The following is a 14,725-nucleotide window of genomic DNA, read 5'->3' as shown; positions in this document are numbered from 1 at the left end:
GTGCACTTCTCTGAATAAGCCACATCCTTCTTGTACTAAGTGAGCTCACCCTTCAGCTACTTTATTGCAAATGTAGCTAATACATTCTGTCATATTTCTTTCAAAGAGCAATTAAAAACAAAGCAAAAAATAGGAGCAAAAATTAGCAAAAAGACTGGCTGCAGCTGCTTTTGTTCATCTACCATTTGCAAAGACTTATGATTAATATCATTCCAGTTGCAAACTCCCAGTCTTGGATAAACTGTCTAACTGCAAGGAGCATGTTTCTCGTTCTTCTTGAATACTGATTGCTATAGATGTCATGACCGCACACCCAACAACAGCTCACAACAGTAAGAGGCCCTTATTTTTGAAAGCTTATAAGTAAGACAGGGTCATGTTATTTAAATCAGCTACAGGTAATACAATAATTTGTGAACACATTATCTAGGCATATTCTGTTTGAGTGTTTCCAGTTACAATACAGATAATTAAAAACTCACCTCAAAACCCATATCTCCAATTGCACCAGCATCCCCTGGTTGTCCTCTTGGACCCTGGCATTAAATAGAATTTTGGATTCAATTAAATTAACATTAGATCATATTTTACAGCCTTGACTTTGACCCTTCAAACTACCAACTGGTATAAAGAAATGTATTTCCTTGACTCTCACCTTAAATCTGTATGTGCAGATAAATAAATAAATACATTACCTGCATGTAATACCAGGATTGCATACAGTACTGAAGATCTTACTGCCAGTCTTGACAGAGTAGAATAACAGATTTCCTAGAATAACACAGATGTCTCTTCTTATAGACTAAAAGTAAACTATTATCTGAACTAAGCTTTCCTCTTGATTAACTGAGACTTTGTTTAATTAAGGATTGTTAAGACTGTCTGGTTTGCTTTGTGGAAAAGCCTACAGTCTGGTACAGAATTAACTGGAAGCAACTACTGTGGATTTAACAAAGTTTAGACAGAACAATCACTGAGGTGTAATGGAGTAAAGGCTGGGGCCTTTTTGATAACATCAGTAACTACGCTATAAGCACTTTCTTACTGGGTACACTTATAAGTAACAAACTGATCGCAATTACACATCTATGCTTTTTAAAGCAACATTCTCAATCTCTATGCACCTAAGATTGTTTATCTCTGCTCACTGAATAGGATTTGCATGCCTTGGGAGCAGAGCTTGCCTGTAACAGCTTACAGCTGATTCCATAGCCACTATGAATGTATGTCAAGACAAATCAACCACCTAGATCTACCCATTCTGAACTCTGAGAAAGTTCATTTCCATTTACCCCTTTTGGATTCATGTTTATAGAGATACTATGTTGAAAACATTTCCATTATTTATTAATTTACCTACAGAAGAGATGCTGCTACCCATATTTGTGGTAGGAGTCTTTTAAGCAAATATTTATTCTTCTTTCACTTCCTCCTTTAACTATGCATATGGTTTTTCTTCTCCTGATGACTTGGCAGTGATAACACAAATCTGTTCTTGCCTTATATCACCAATGTGAATTGCATACAAATAAGAAGACCTCAGCACATGTATATATTTTACCTTATAGCTTTAAGTGTTAAAAAAAAAAAAACAACAATGAAAACTGCAATTAAGTTCCTGTTAAGAATTCATTTGGACTACACAGAGTCCATGGGTTTAGGTTTACAGTGACTCCATGGCATTCCTTGATACAAGTGTCCCAGAGCTTAAGTTTGACTCAGGAGTCAAGCTGTAACATCTCCATAGAGCTAAGCCTGCTGGATTGTTAACACATCTTTCCCATGTGTCTTTCAGCGAAATTCAGAAGCCAAACAGAGAGCAAAATAGCCTTTTAACCACTAACAAACAGCAGACAGCTTGCAAACAAAAATTTTACTGAATTGTCTGAAAAGTAGGTAAAGTTGCTGTGCTAATGAAGTTGCTAGTAAAAATAGTTCTACCTACCTATGTTTTTCTGTTCCTCCATTAATAATTTGCATTTTTTTCTGCTCAGTGACAGGACAAGAGAAACTGTGTGAGCAGCTAGCCCTTATGCAGTGACAAGCTGTTGGCAAAAATCAAGCTGCTCACAAATGCAGTTAAACAAAAGAGCCATGCATTTCACTCTGTAATATCCTCCGTCATTTTCATAGGTTCTTTCTATCTGCACAGACCATTTTCCAAAGATATTTTTCTTCACTAGCATTTGAGATAAAAAAGTTCTGCTCACAAGATTGACTCTTTTCATTTTGACACTGCACGTATAGATACCACGTTGATGAGCATTACAGAAAAGCAGGTTGCTCTGGAGTAGAACTCATAGATTTAATAAAACTAATAGTCATTTTATACATATGACAATTCAGGCGTGAAAGGAATAGCAGGAATTTTATGTAAGACCCTTGCTTTACAAAACTATCAGATACTACAACACTCCAACAAGCTGGCAACTAAAATAAGTCAGCAATTGTATTCAAATGACAATTCACTAAAATAAAACCTGGATTAGTAGAAATAATATTTAATAATGTTAGAAATTGTGTAGAAATAATATGCTTTATATCAACAGTTCACTTTCAAGATTTAAATTACCTGTGTATCCTTTGCTATACAAAATAACAGTTCAGAAGCAACAAAACCATAGATTTTTACATCTTTCACATTTCAACACTACAGAATGGCAGCCTTCTCCCAAGTTCCCTCCTCTAAGAAAGTACAGATTCTTTCACCGTATTTATACAATCTGACTTATCCCCAGATGTGGTGATGCAATAGTATTCTTATCATGGTTACACATTTCAGTACTTTGTATGTATTTGCTGCAGAACCAGCACAATCATCCACTAGAACATTAACCACGTAGAAGTGAGTGCGACTTTCAAATAATAACAATCAGAATAGGAATCCATTCAAAAGAGGAAGGTCTGAGATATACTAGAACAGTCTTTTTGTTATTAAAAATTTATCTGCCAAATATATGTGGTCCTTGAGTTTCTGAACAACAATCCTAAGGTATCTGGAAACAACACCACTAATATCTATATTGGCACATACTTTTACTAAATCTATGAAGTACACGTCTACCTCAACGTAGAGCAGAGCCACCTAGCATTGCAATCCAGATTTTGCCATGCTCTCCTATGTTGTACATGCCTTACTATAGCACTTCCCAGCATGATTAACATATCTTACGTACAAATTACACCAAAGCAAAGGAGGAAGACTCAAGTCCTGTAGTTATACAACAATTACCCCACAATCCCTACCCATGCACTGTTAACAACACCAAATCTTGGTAAAACAGAATTCAGTACAATACGTGGAAAAAATTTTAAGCAGGCATAAAGATCAACTTACTGCCTCTCCCATTGGTCCTCTGTCTCCTGTGGTTCCAGGAGGCCCAGGCAAACCCTCAAAGATTAAAATAAAGTGAAGGAAAATAATAATAAAAGAAATTCAGTTGGAAGCAGGCTGTTTTACATTCTATGCAAAACCACTTCCCTCTCTCATTTCTGCTCACTCAATAACTTGCTCTGAAATACTTGAGAAGCCTCATTTTCTGGATCACAATCATCACCACGTCACTGACCTTGTGGCAGGTGAGGAAGCCCTAAACAAATCTCCACTGTTTCTTTTACATAGGGATGGATATTGGCTGACCTACCATTTAGCAGACCTGCATTGCTCTCCTTAGTCTCAAGTGAGTTCCTCCCTGAAAACTTAGATAAAATTATTTGCAAAGCAACCTCTAGCCCCTCCTTGCTACATACAGCTGCTGTTCTGCTGCAGTTTATGATCATACTATATTCTGTGGACCGTCACCCGTGAAAGCACTGGTCTAGTAGCACACTGCCATGTTCATTCTAATTCTCACTTTGGCCTCTGATTCTCTGTACAGAAAATGTAAACTCCTATATTAGTTTTCAAGCTGCTTCAAAATAAATTAAAAAGTATGATATAAATGAAGTACGATATTTTGTGTTTTGGAAGAAGCAACAGAGTATTCAATACTCACAAGCGCTCCTTGATCTCCTCTTTGACCTGGATTTCCAGCTTTACCCTGGTCAAAGAGATTTTTAAAGATGTTGGCCTCTGATAATTTTGAAGAACAGGTCAGAAACTGGCAGCAAATACATTAAGGCCTCATACAAAAACCGACTCCAATACTTACAATGAGCCCAGGAGTGCCTTTCTTTCCTGGATCTCCTCTTTCTCCCTGATAAATAACAACACAAGTTCTATTGGCATTTGCAACGTAAGCTGTATATTTAAATGCTAGGTAAGAGCAGAAATTGCAGATTTAGGCTTAGATGGGCTTCTACAACAGTTGAGTACCTGAAGAAAAACAGAAATTTGCAAGTCTCCTCTTGGACTAAACAAAAATTTATGACTGCTTCCAACATGTTGATTTTCTGAGGAAAAGCAGTCTATCCCCATGTTTTGTACAGTGCTGAGCAATGGAAGCACTCACCTTAATGCCTTGTGTACCCGGCTCTCCAAGAGGACCATCTGTACCTCTAGGCCCCTGAATATTGAACAAGTGATTAGGAACATTAACTGTTTTGCGTTTTGTAACAACATATGCAGCATAAGCCCTTGGAGACAGAAATCAATTCTGTTGGCAAGAACACTGAAAATTCACAGGATGAAAAGCAATTTTCTTTGCACGTTAAACATGAAATAAAACTTCAAAAAACAAAATTAGTTTCTAGCTTGCTGTAATGTAAATTTTAGAATAATGACATATATATATTTTAACTATGTAAACAAGATGTTTAGGCACTCCGCTAGACCCAGTTTGCAGGCAGATATTTTCTGCTCTTTTTTCATCCAGTTTGCATGCATGCAAGTCATATTTAGAAGTACCTAGATGGTTAGTGGTTACATAAAGCACTTGCTTTTGGTCTTCAGTTGCAATAAAAAAAAATCCAGCTGGCTTGTAAGACTTTAAAACAGGCAGATAAGGTTCTTCCATTAGTAAACCAGCTTAAGGCGAGATCAAAACCAATTTATTGTCTTGCATAGTGAACTGCTGTATTATCGAACTAAATTATCTACTTTAAATTGAGATTTTACAACCAATAAACAATGATTGTGTATTATGTTATGCTTGTTACGCTATGGTATTTCAAAATATATATTTATTTCCAAAGTAGTTAGACACATTTATTTAAGACTAGCAATCTTAATCCATTAGTCCAGAAGTAAACAAACAAATCCTTAAAATAGATAATGAGCAAAATGTAAGAAAAAACACAACTGTTTATTCATGCTAACACACTGGGCATTTCCATAATTCTCAACCCAAACTGGGTACAGACACAAAATCAAAACCAGTTAAATAGAATCTAAAATCAACAACTGCTTTAAATCAAGAGCTAGTTGAATATAATGGAGCTGGGTTCTTTACAACAGCAGACAGTGGGAGGATGAAATGCCAGCCTTTCTGTTGGCTTCCTGTCTGTGCAGTGCTGCTATCAAGCAGACAGAATACGTACATTGCTAAGGCACTGCCTCAATGAAAATGATTCGCATTTTCACAGTGAGTTTCTGAGTTACAGGGAATCTTATTTCTTGGGTCATGGTTTTTAGTGAAGAGCATTTAATTGCATTCAATTACAGAGTGTTCTAAGAATAATAAGATAGGGATGCAAAAAGACTTTGTTGGAAGCATATCTGATCTTATTCACTTCCTTCTCAAAAAAATGTTTGTAACATCTATGTCCCTACTGAGCTTTTTGAGTCAAAACATAACAAAATTTTGTTCTGTTAGTTTGGCTTTATTGATGCACATCAAAGACCCTGTCAGAACAGATGAGCAGCCACCCACTTTTCCCTGGAGCTACAGTAGAACAAAAGGCAGACGGGTACCTTGGAAACAACATGTGTTCAAATTCTGTTAGGCTTTGCTCTTGAAAAGGAAATATCCCAGGAAAAGGCCTTTCCTGTGGGCTGATACATAATTACATCCTCTGGCCAAGCCAAAACTATCCCACGAGAAGCTTGTCCATTAGCTTTTCAGCACTGCTGCTTCTGGCCAGCATGAGCAGTGCATAGCAGCCACAGGGCAAGGAAAGGGAACAGGCTGGGAGTTGTTAGAATCCTTCTGATATCTCAGAGGGTTTGGAAACAGCTTTTGTGAGGCAATTACTGTGCTTTCCTGTCCCCCTGTCCTGCTTTGGTCAATGAATGACTGAGTATTCATAGATATATTTTTAAGCCAGAGGGGAAAAAAAGAAGCCACAAAACATAACACTCCTGGTCTCTGTGAGGCTCTTGCTGAGTGTGATCCCAATCCAAAGACAACTGAAGTCTGTTGAAATGCTGGTGACTTTAATGCACACAGAGACCAGAACCAAAAGGCTAACAGTGTTTTCAAGGGTGATGAGAAAAACAGAACTGCATCTCAAGTTTGGATTATGTAACTGTGTAACTATTGAATTATTGTATAGCATAATCTAAAAGAAAGCTAAACATCTTGATCAAATTAATGTCAGGTTGCTGCTTTGTACTTTTTCTGTAATAGATTACTAAAATGTACACAAAATGGGTTGTGATAAAAACTTAAGGTCTAAGCTGGTTTAGAGACTGTGGTCTGATATTGCTCTTGGGTGACATTTCTCCATGGAAGGGGAAGGGAAGGTTGGAAAATTTGAGATGAAGTGAGGGTGGATCAAAAAAAAATGGGGGGCATAGTGAGATAGAAGGTCAAAGAAGAGCAAAGGAATACCCTAGGGAACATATGGAAGGGGAGATTCAGAGTATAAAGGAGAACAATTACAGAGAAGTTTTATTCTTTCCCATACTTCTTAGATACACAATTTGTTATTTGCCTTTCTGCATTCTCCACAGTGCTTTTAAGGGAATAGAAACTCAAAATGAGATATTCAAGAAAAATAGATATTTTAATTGTACGCATCTGAGTAACAATGAATTTTCATTCTAGATTTTTATCTTCTATCATTAATAATAAGAACAGATCAGTTACTTTAAACACTCATAACTTCCTTTTAATTACAATGGGGGTTCACAACCCACAGTTTAGGAAATGGTCCTGTGAGGAAAATGCACAGGATTGTCAGTTTGTACTTTGTGCACAGTACATTAAAATCTTCCTGCTGGTCACATAGATACTGCTACACTGACAGTCCATTCATTAGGAAGACTAATAATCTAAGACTAATAATCACCAACAATAAAGTGAAAAGGCCTATCATTCAAAACACCAACCTTTCACTAAATAATTTTGAACTGAAAACAAGTTAACAGAGACCAACACATTGCTCAGCTTTTGACTCAGGATTCTGCCTGCCTTTAGCCAGTCACAGAGCAGAATGTAGGAATCCAAGGGAAAGGCAATTGGACGGTCTATCAAAAACACACCATAACATTCCTATACAGAGTATGCTGTGAATGCATTATCAGCATAGATTAATTGGATCTGTATCCTTTCCTACTGTAACTTGTACTGAATGAGAGATGCACATAACATGCTTGCTGCTATTTAATTTAAGTTGCAGCTAAGCTGAGGAGTGAGTCTGCCAAATTATTGCTACTACTTTTTTTTTTTTGGCATGGGTCTAGTTTTCTTAGTAAAATGGAACATACTGCATTGAAAACTCAAAGATTATAAATAAAGCAAGAAAAAGTTCATCTAAGAAGAAAAGCCAACTAACCCTTTTTGTTTTCCTCATTCTGTCCCCAAGATATAAGTGTGAAAATAAAACTATATATGCGAAGTACGCTATGCAGTTACTTCTCTCTCAATGAACAGAATTCCAGGAAGAGTATGAAAATAGCTACTATTAAGCTTTAAAATACTAAGCATTAGCCTGAAGAATATTAACTGCTCAGAATCTTAGCAGGTATTAAGAACTTTGCTTTGGTCTCACTTGTGAAGTCAATCTACTGATACAGGAATCCTTTCTCTCAAATTAAAGGTAGCAACTGAGTTCAATGGAGCTCAGTGTACACACAAAAAGCAGCATCAGTCTATGACATTCTTATTTTCTTCTCAGTACATTAACACACAAGAACAAAAAACTTGGCAGCCATAGAACCACTGCCACAACTTGTTACCAGTATGTCTTTCTAAACTACTCTTCCTTTTAGCCATGAGAGAGATTCCTTCTCCTTGACACAGCTACTTTCACTCTCCAGAGTATCATCAGGACACTAAAGTATCTACCAAGTGGTGTTCTCCTTCTGTACTTCCAAAAGGTCAAATGGTATAAAAGTGAGTCACAAAAAGACTCAACTCTCTACTTGATTTTCAAGTCTTGAGCATGAGCTGAGAAAGCTCTATACTCAGTGGTATATCTCCCTAAAACCCTCATTGTACTCCACAGGCTCCCAGACAGTCTCCCTTCAGATGGCCAGAACACCCCAGTGTGTTGGAGACTGAGCAGCTGGATGCTGTCAGGCAAAAGTATTCTGCTGGAAAACTTTGGATGTGAACTGGTTGCTGAAAGATACATAATTTATGGGATGAAGGAATTTCACTCTGTGACAGTGCAGAAGTAGAGGTCAGTGCTCCCAAGGGCTTCTGCAGATTCCAGCTGTGAATATGGGACAATTTCTTGTTTCAGTACACAATAAAAGGAAATTTCCATATGCTTCTATTTAACTTCTGTATGTAACCGCAGTATGCGTTTTTCCAAGGCCTGCCACACAGAGCTTTGGGTTCTTACACTTGTCATTCTGAGTCCAGTGATGACAAATCCCAGATTTCAGGGGCCTCCAAATATTTTCCTTATGTGTTTTGGGTTTGATATTTTGATTTTGAGAGCAGAAAATATTCTCAACAGCTTCAGTGGGAGTTTGTTCACAGAGCCTAAAGACTTGGGTCTGCTCCAAGACACTTTTCCATGAAGCATTCCTAGTCACGTTGGATGTAGGCAAAGGCACAAACCACAACTCTGAACCAGGACTTCCAGAGAACTTGGGATGTTTGGGATTTATTTTGAGTGATCTTTAATTATAAGCAATGTATTCCATGATGTGCTGCCAAAATCATAAAGAGACACCCTCAAAAATTCTTGTCTCAGTTGGCAGAAGATATGACATTCCTTAAATAAAATACCTCCTACCTTCGAAACCGAATCTAAATTAAATCTACTGCTGGGAAGGAGGAGAACTTGGAGGACTAGCATTCAAGCAGCAGCTTGATTCCAATCCCAGCTCTGGTGATGCTGTCAGATGGACTATCAAGAGGGAAGGATCAGAATGGGGAGTTTCAAGGGAAATGCTATGTCTGTTGGAATTAAAACATTACCTGAAAGCAGCTTTCTCATAGTCTCAGACTAATTACTTTTCAGTTAGCCTTCGAACTCATTGCATCCCACAGGTGACCAGCTGAGCAAACTCCAGTAGACAAAGAATTCTCAAACCTCAGCTTTGTACAGTGAAAACTGGGTTTGCATATACATACTCTTCTGCATGCCACTGGTTTGCAAGTAGAAGTTCAGCAAAACACTTCAGCATGCATTTCACTTTGAGTCATGCTCCCACTGAAATCATAGAGAGGTAAATGCACACATCTGGTTCACTGAATCAGACCACTGAAAGCAGTGCCAAGCTTCTGCTTATTTTCAGTCTCACAACTGCTTTGCATATCTATTTTGATATAGATTTTCAAATCCATCTGTGAAGTAAATGGGTTATTTGTTAATCAAAGCTAAAACAGAGAACCTCACTCCTGTGAGAAAGCTAACTTAGCCACCAACACGGGTTCCTGGGAGCCCCTATGGCCTCCCTGTATCAAGCCTATTGTAAAAACACCTTCTGAACATTTCAGGAGGCACTTTTCTGATAGCCAGTGTCTGGGGTTGGACTCTGCTGCTTACATCATTTCTAATAATTGGTTGGGCTCCATGTTTCTGAAAGGCAGGGTGGGTTCTCAGCCTCTAGAGCTCATTAAGGTTTCTCTGAATTTTACATAAATACATCTGCATTCTGAAACACTGATCTCAATTAACTCATTTTTTCTGGGCACTGACTAGTATGACCCTAGCTCCCTACCTCTCACATGTCACGTGCTATTTTTCTGAACTTAATTTGCTTTTCTGCAGGTAACATTACCAAATTAATACATTCTCTTCTGACTTTGCTACTCCCTCTATCAGAGCCAATGGGTATTTTTATTTTACTTTCAAAAACACAAGTGATGTATTGATAAGAAAAACTCTTCCTCAAACAACCAAAGAGACCAGTAGTGCTCACAAATGTAACACCTTCATATTTGTCTACAGAAGATAAGTCTAGTAGTCATTTTCTTGCTTTGGTCCTGCTCTCAGCTGAAATCAAAAGCAAATCCCCATTTAACCAAAATGTGAATGGAAATGAAGATCCCTATCATTTCCTACATAGGAATGCAATTATCATTTGTTTGATTTCACTACAAATAGTTGAGTCCAGAGTTAGAGAAAGCAACTGCACATAGGTTCCACATCAAATTCATATTGGCAACACTCTAATACCTGCTCTAAGTACCATGAGAAAGCAGAATTACTTACCCTTCTGCCCTTAGGCCCCTGTGGTCCTGGTGGTCCCCTTGCCCCAGAAGGTCCCTACATGTCAAATAAACTAATTATTGTCTTTGACATATAGATTTATAGAAGTTACAAGGTTTGTACACAATGAGTAACAACCAGTGCAAGCAAAACAAGTTCATATTTATAACTTCTAGTCATGGTTGAAATTAAATTAATTGTGATAGTGTAATTTATCTAGTAAAATCTGAATAGTAATCTTTAAGTACTCATATTCTGAATAAAAAAGCATGATCTGTTGGATTACATTAATTCTGTCCAATGTTTGAAAATTCCTCAATACTCTTCGTATTCTTAATTCAGCAACCTTACATTAAAGCCTGTGTACTGTTGATCCACAGTGAAATTAAGACAGGTATATACAGCAAATCACAAAATCATTTTTAAATTAATAATCAAACTAAACATATAATAACATGTAAATCACATTGAGTCAATGAATAATATTTTTGTGCAGTAATAAACCATCCTTAAACAGCTCTATGTCTCTACTTGTCTCAACTGAGTAATTTTTAAATGAGTGAGTAAGTGGTATAATTACTTTTCCTGTCTCTCATGGATGATCCTGGTACACAGCAGGTGAACATTGTGTCTGACTGGGCAAATTTTCATGACAGTTTTACAGACTGCAGTACCAGTTAGAAAACATTTGTAAATCCAGCAGAGAAAAAAGGCTGTTTAAAAAATGGTACATTTGATGTTAAAACAAAGCACTATTTTATACCTACAGGTAATCCTTCTGGCCCCACTGGCCCAGGGCCTCCTGGAGGTCCTAAGTAGCCCTAGAATTGAAGCAAGTATAGAAAAAGACACAATTTTATTTAAACTGTCATTAAAACAACAATAATAATTCTGTTTGTTACTTGAAGAATCAGAGGTGAATTAATAAAAGGTCAACTGATGCATGAAACATTGCATCCTGACTTAGAAAAAGCACTGCTGTCAGGACACCAATCCTCACTGTCCACAACTGCTATACAGTAAGAGCCCACACGCGTTATCAGTCTGACTACTAGAACAACTTGGTTACCCCAGCATATAAAACAAATTATTTGACCTACTTCCCTTCCTTTATTTACCTCTCCTTTCAATTTAGTGTTTTTTCGTTTGTTTGTTTGTTTTCATGTCAGCCTCCTGGGAGCCATTTGATGAAACTTCTATTATTTTGCTGCTTCATTCAGCAGATCAGTTTGCAGCATCAGTTCAACAGCAGTCAAAATGTTGCTAATGAAGCCTCCTGGAAACACTGCCTTATAAATACTATTCTTTTCCATAAAGTTTGCACAATCAGAAGGCTTACAATTCATTACTGTTTTGGAAGGCACAATGCCTTTGTAATTAGCATATACAAATAGATAGATAGATGGATAGATAGATTTGACCTTACTTATGACTTACCATCACTCCTTTCTCTCCAGGAGGACCTACTGGTCCTGGACTGCCTCGCTCTCCCTTCAATGAAAAATTAAAAAGTAAATATAAGTGAGTGTTCCTTCCCTGAAATGTTCCTTGTCTACTATTCCTAGACCTGCTCTAACAATATTACAGTGATGCAAGAGGACTTTTATTAGGGCTGTCATACACAATCTACAAGGGACTTAGTGTTAAAAGGGGAGTGGCATAACACCTCTGCTTTAGGGACCTTCCTTTTCTTATAAGTCTGCAGAAAAGATTTAGTACTTCACCTGTCTTTCTGAACTGCTACTAGCAGATCTCTTCTCTCTGTTGCATGCACCACATTTATAGTTATGTTTTTAATCTATAATCCTCACCTCAGTTAATAATTTATTTCCTCTCTCCCTCACTTCTTCTGCATGTTTTAGGAAAAGAACAGATCTAAAAGGAAGACAGCCCTGCATCAGCTGCAGAAGCAATGAGAATGGGTGGCATAGAGATCTCGTTCTTGTCTTATGTACTTTCCCACCTTTTATTCATATAGCACTCAGCCCAACCATTAGCTTGGCTGTAGATTATCCTCACTGCACAGATTGCACATTTATAGTGAACAGTAGACATGACACAGAGATAATGCAATATTTTGTTAGATACTTTGAAATAAATTTTTTAATAATCTTTAAATAAATCTTTAAAATAAATGTGCTAAAAGTATATTTGTAATTTAAATCCACTCAGCATGTTTACATTGTAGAATTCAATCCAGAAAAGAGGAAGACAAGTTCTACAGGAATAGTATAGTAATGAAAATAATTATTGTACTGTGAAGAAGATTGCTTCTAATTGCTGATGAATCAATTATTCTTTTACTGTTACATCAATTCCCTACTACTTAAGCTAGCAACAACATCCCTAGGTAATCTTTATTGAGTGGAGTATAGTTATGAACACGAATTATTTGATGCTGAATTCTTAAATATTATAAGTAAAACAATATGAGGAAAATATGATCTTAGTTTTAACAAGCAGTGTTTTCCATTGATAAATTTTTGTTCATGTATTCAAAGTAATTCAAATAAATTGCTGACTTTTCTAATAGGATTCCTTTAAATAGCAGCCACCAGTCTAGGTGAAATAATTCAGCCCTGCAGGGCAGAAACACAAATGGTGCTGGATCATTCCAACTAAGAATTATGCCTTTATTATAATTGAAGCTGACATGCAGTACCGCAATAGTTTCCTGTTTTTCAGTTTTAAAATATTTCACCTAAATAAAACCTTGTCAAATATACTTAAGCTATTTATGCAGTTCTAGTCATTGTCTGCCAGACTTCACTTTCATAAACAGAACTGTTATTACACAGCATAGAAAACAAACAAAGTTGCCTTTTTTACTCAGTTAATGCATAATGTTGTATTCGTCATTCTACTTTCATCTGTTAATGATGTAGCAGCGTTTAACCAATGACTGCTGTATAAAACAAGCATCATTTATAACAGCTTTGTGAATCAAGAGCAGTAGATAGTAAAGCATCCTAATGTGACATATCAAATCTGTAAGCAACAGATTGCTGGTACATAGGCAAATTCACTGTCAATTCAAATCACGAACACCAGACACATACCCCTAATAACAGCATTTGGGCTGCTGTTTATTGCATCCCCATACACAGAAATACTACAGAAATGTAAGCTTTATCCATGGACAGCAAGCCATCTCTCACCGATATTTTGTCTCCCCAGTGGATTTTAAAGCTTATTTTTGCTGCTGAGCAGTTAGATATGTTATTTGTACCTTTTCACCAAGGCTTCCAGATGGCCCAGTTTCTCCAGGTAAGCCAGATGATCCCTGGATAAGAAATATGAGGAATTATCAGTGCAGCATCCATACAAGTTCATAGCTGGTAGTTCCACAGTGCCCAGCAGCAGTATAGCACAACTCTTGATTCCTGAGAGCTGCTGTTCTATTTGTATAAGTGGTCCTGTGGGCAGCGAGAACTGCACGAGCTAACGGGGCTTAAAGTCTATGCAAGGGGATGGCTGCAGCTAGACAAACCAACAGTAAATAGCTACTGCTACTAATCACGCTAATTCGATCATTGTACTGTACTGTCACACAGAGACTACATGTGGTCTTAGTATTGCAGTGCTGGAAGCTTTACAAACATACAGCTTGCTAGCACTTCAGTCTGACTGCAAATTTCAAGAGGAATAAATTCAGTAGAACAAAGTAAAAGCCAGTCAATGTAACATGATACTGGATCAGGTGTTGTCTGTTATCTTCCTAGGTGTTATAGCCCCAAACAAATTGAAAATCAGGGGGATCAGAGCCTTCTAATTGTTTATAAAGTGAAGTAAGTCTCTTCTGAGACTGTCCCACATATTTTTCCTGTGCAGGACAAGTACCACCATAGGAAATGGAAAGTAAGATACTAAGTATTTTTATTTTTCAAATCTTATTCCCTGTGCTTGAAAAACCTCAATCTAAAAAACCAGAAAATCAGCTGAGAAAAAAAATATGAAATGCTTAACTTGAAGAAAAATAGGCACCCAGAGTACACTGCATATAACTACACATGGAAGATGGCAGAAAAGCTTTCAGTAGCAGAATAAAGCATGAGTGCACTGAGCCTGTAATGCTTTGAAAAGCACTGTGTAAATAAAATGGCAACAGGCACACTGGCATTGGAATTTCTACATATGTCACTGTGCTAGTTTAACTAGCACTAAACTGGCATTTAAGGGGAAGAATTTAAAACAGAAAAAGAAAAAAGAACAAAAAGGAAAGCATTTCTCCTGC

The 14,725-nt window shown here is 37.2% G+C and overlaps 1 protein-coding gene across 8 annotated transcripts in view; it reads right to left on the bottom strand.

Annotated features, from left to right (window-relative positions):
* The window catches only part of COL24A1 (collagen type XXIV alpha 1 chain), a 107,921-nt gene that overhangs the window by 30,175 nt on the left and 63,021 nt on the right, over positions 1 to 14,725 (bottom strand). For all 8 annotated transcript variants that reach the window (XM_015870173.3, XM_015870175.3, XM_085511455.1 and 5 more), the window contains 9 exons: positions 13,721 to 13,774; positions 11,929 to 11,982; positions 11,259 to 11,312; positions 10,495 to 10,548; positions 4,452 to 4,505; positions 4,152 to 4,196; positions 3,996 to 4,040; positions 3,338 to 3,391; positions 483 to 536 (listed from right to left, as the gene is read on the bottom strand). In XM_015870173.3, coding sequence (XP_015725659.2) covers positions 483 to 536; positions 3,338 to 3,391; positions 3,996 to 4,040; positions 4,152 to 4,196; positions 4,452 to 4,505; positions 10,495 to 10,548; positions 11,259 to 11,312; positions 11,929 to 11,982; positions 13,721 to 13,774 — 468 coding nt within the window. The remainder of the gene's footprint in view (positions 1 to 482; positions 537 to 3,337; positions 3,392 to 3,995; positions 4,041 to 4,151; positions 4,197 to 4,451; positions 4,506 to 10,494; positions 10,549 to 11,258; positions 11,313 to 11,928; positions 11,983 to 13,720; positions 13,775 to 14,725) is intronic.

This window comes from Coturnix japonica, chromosome 11 (genome assembly GCF_054131305.1).
Source record: "Coturnix japonica strain WE chromosome 11, WE-NBRP24, whole genome shotgun sequence".
NCBI classification, from domain to species: domain Eukaryota; kingdom Metazoa; phylum Chordata; class Aves; order Galliformes; family Phasianidae; genus Coturnix; species Coturnix japonica.
The sequence above is the reverse complement of the archived record's forward strand: the minus strand, read 5'-3'. Positions and strand labels throughout refer to the sequence as shown.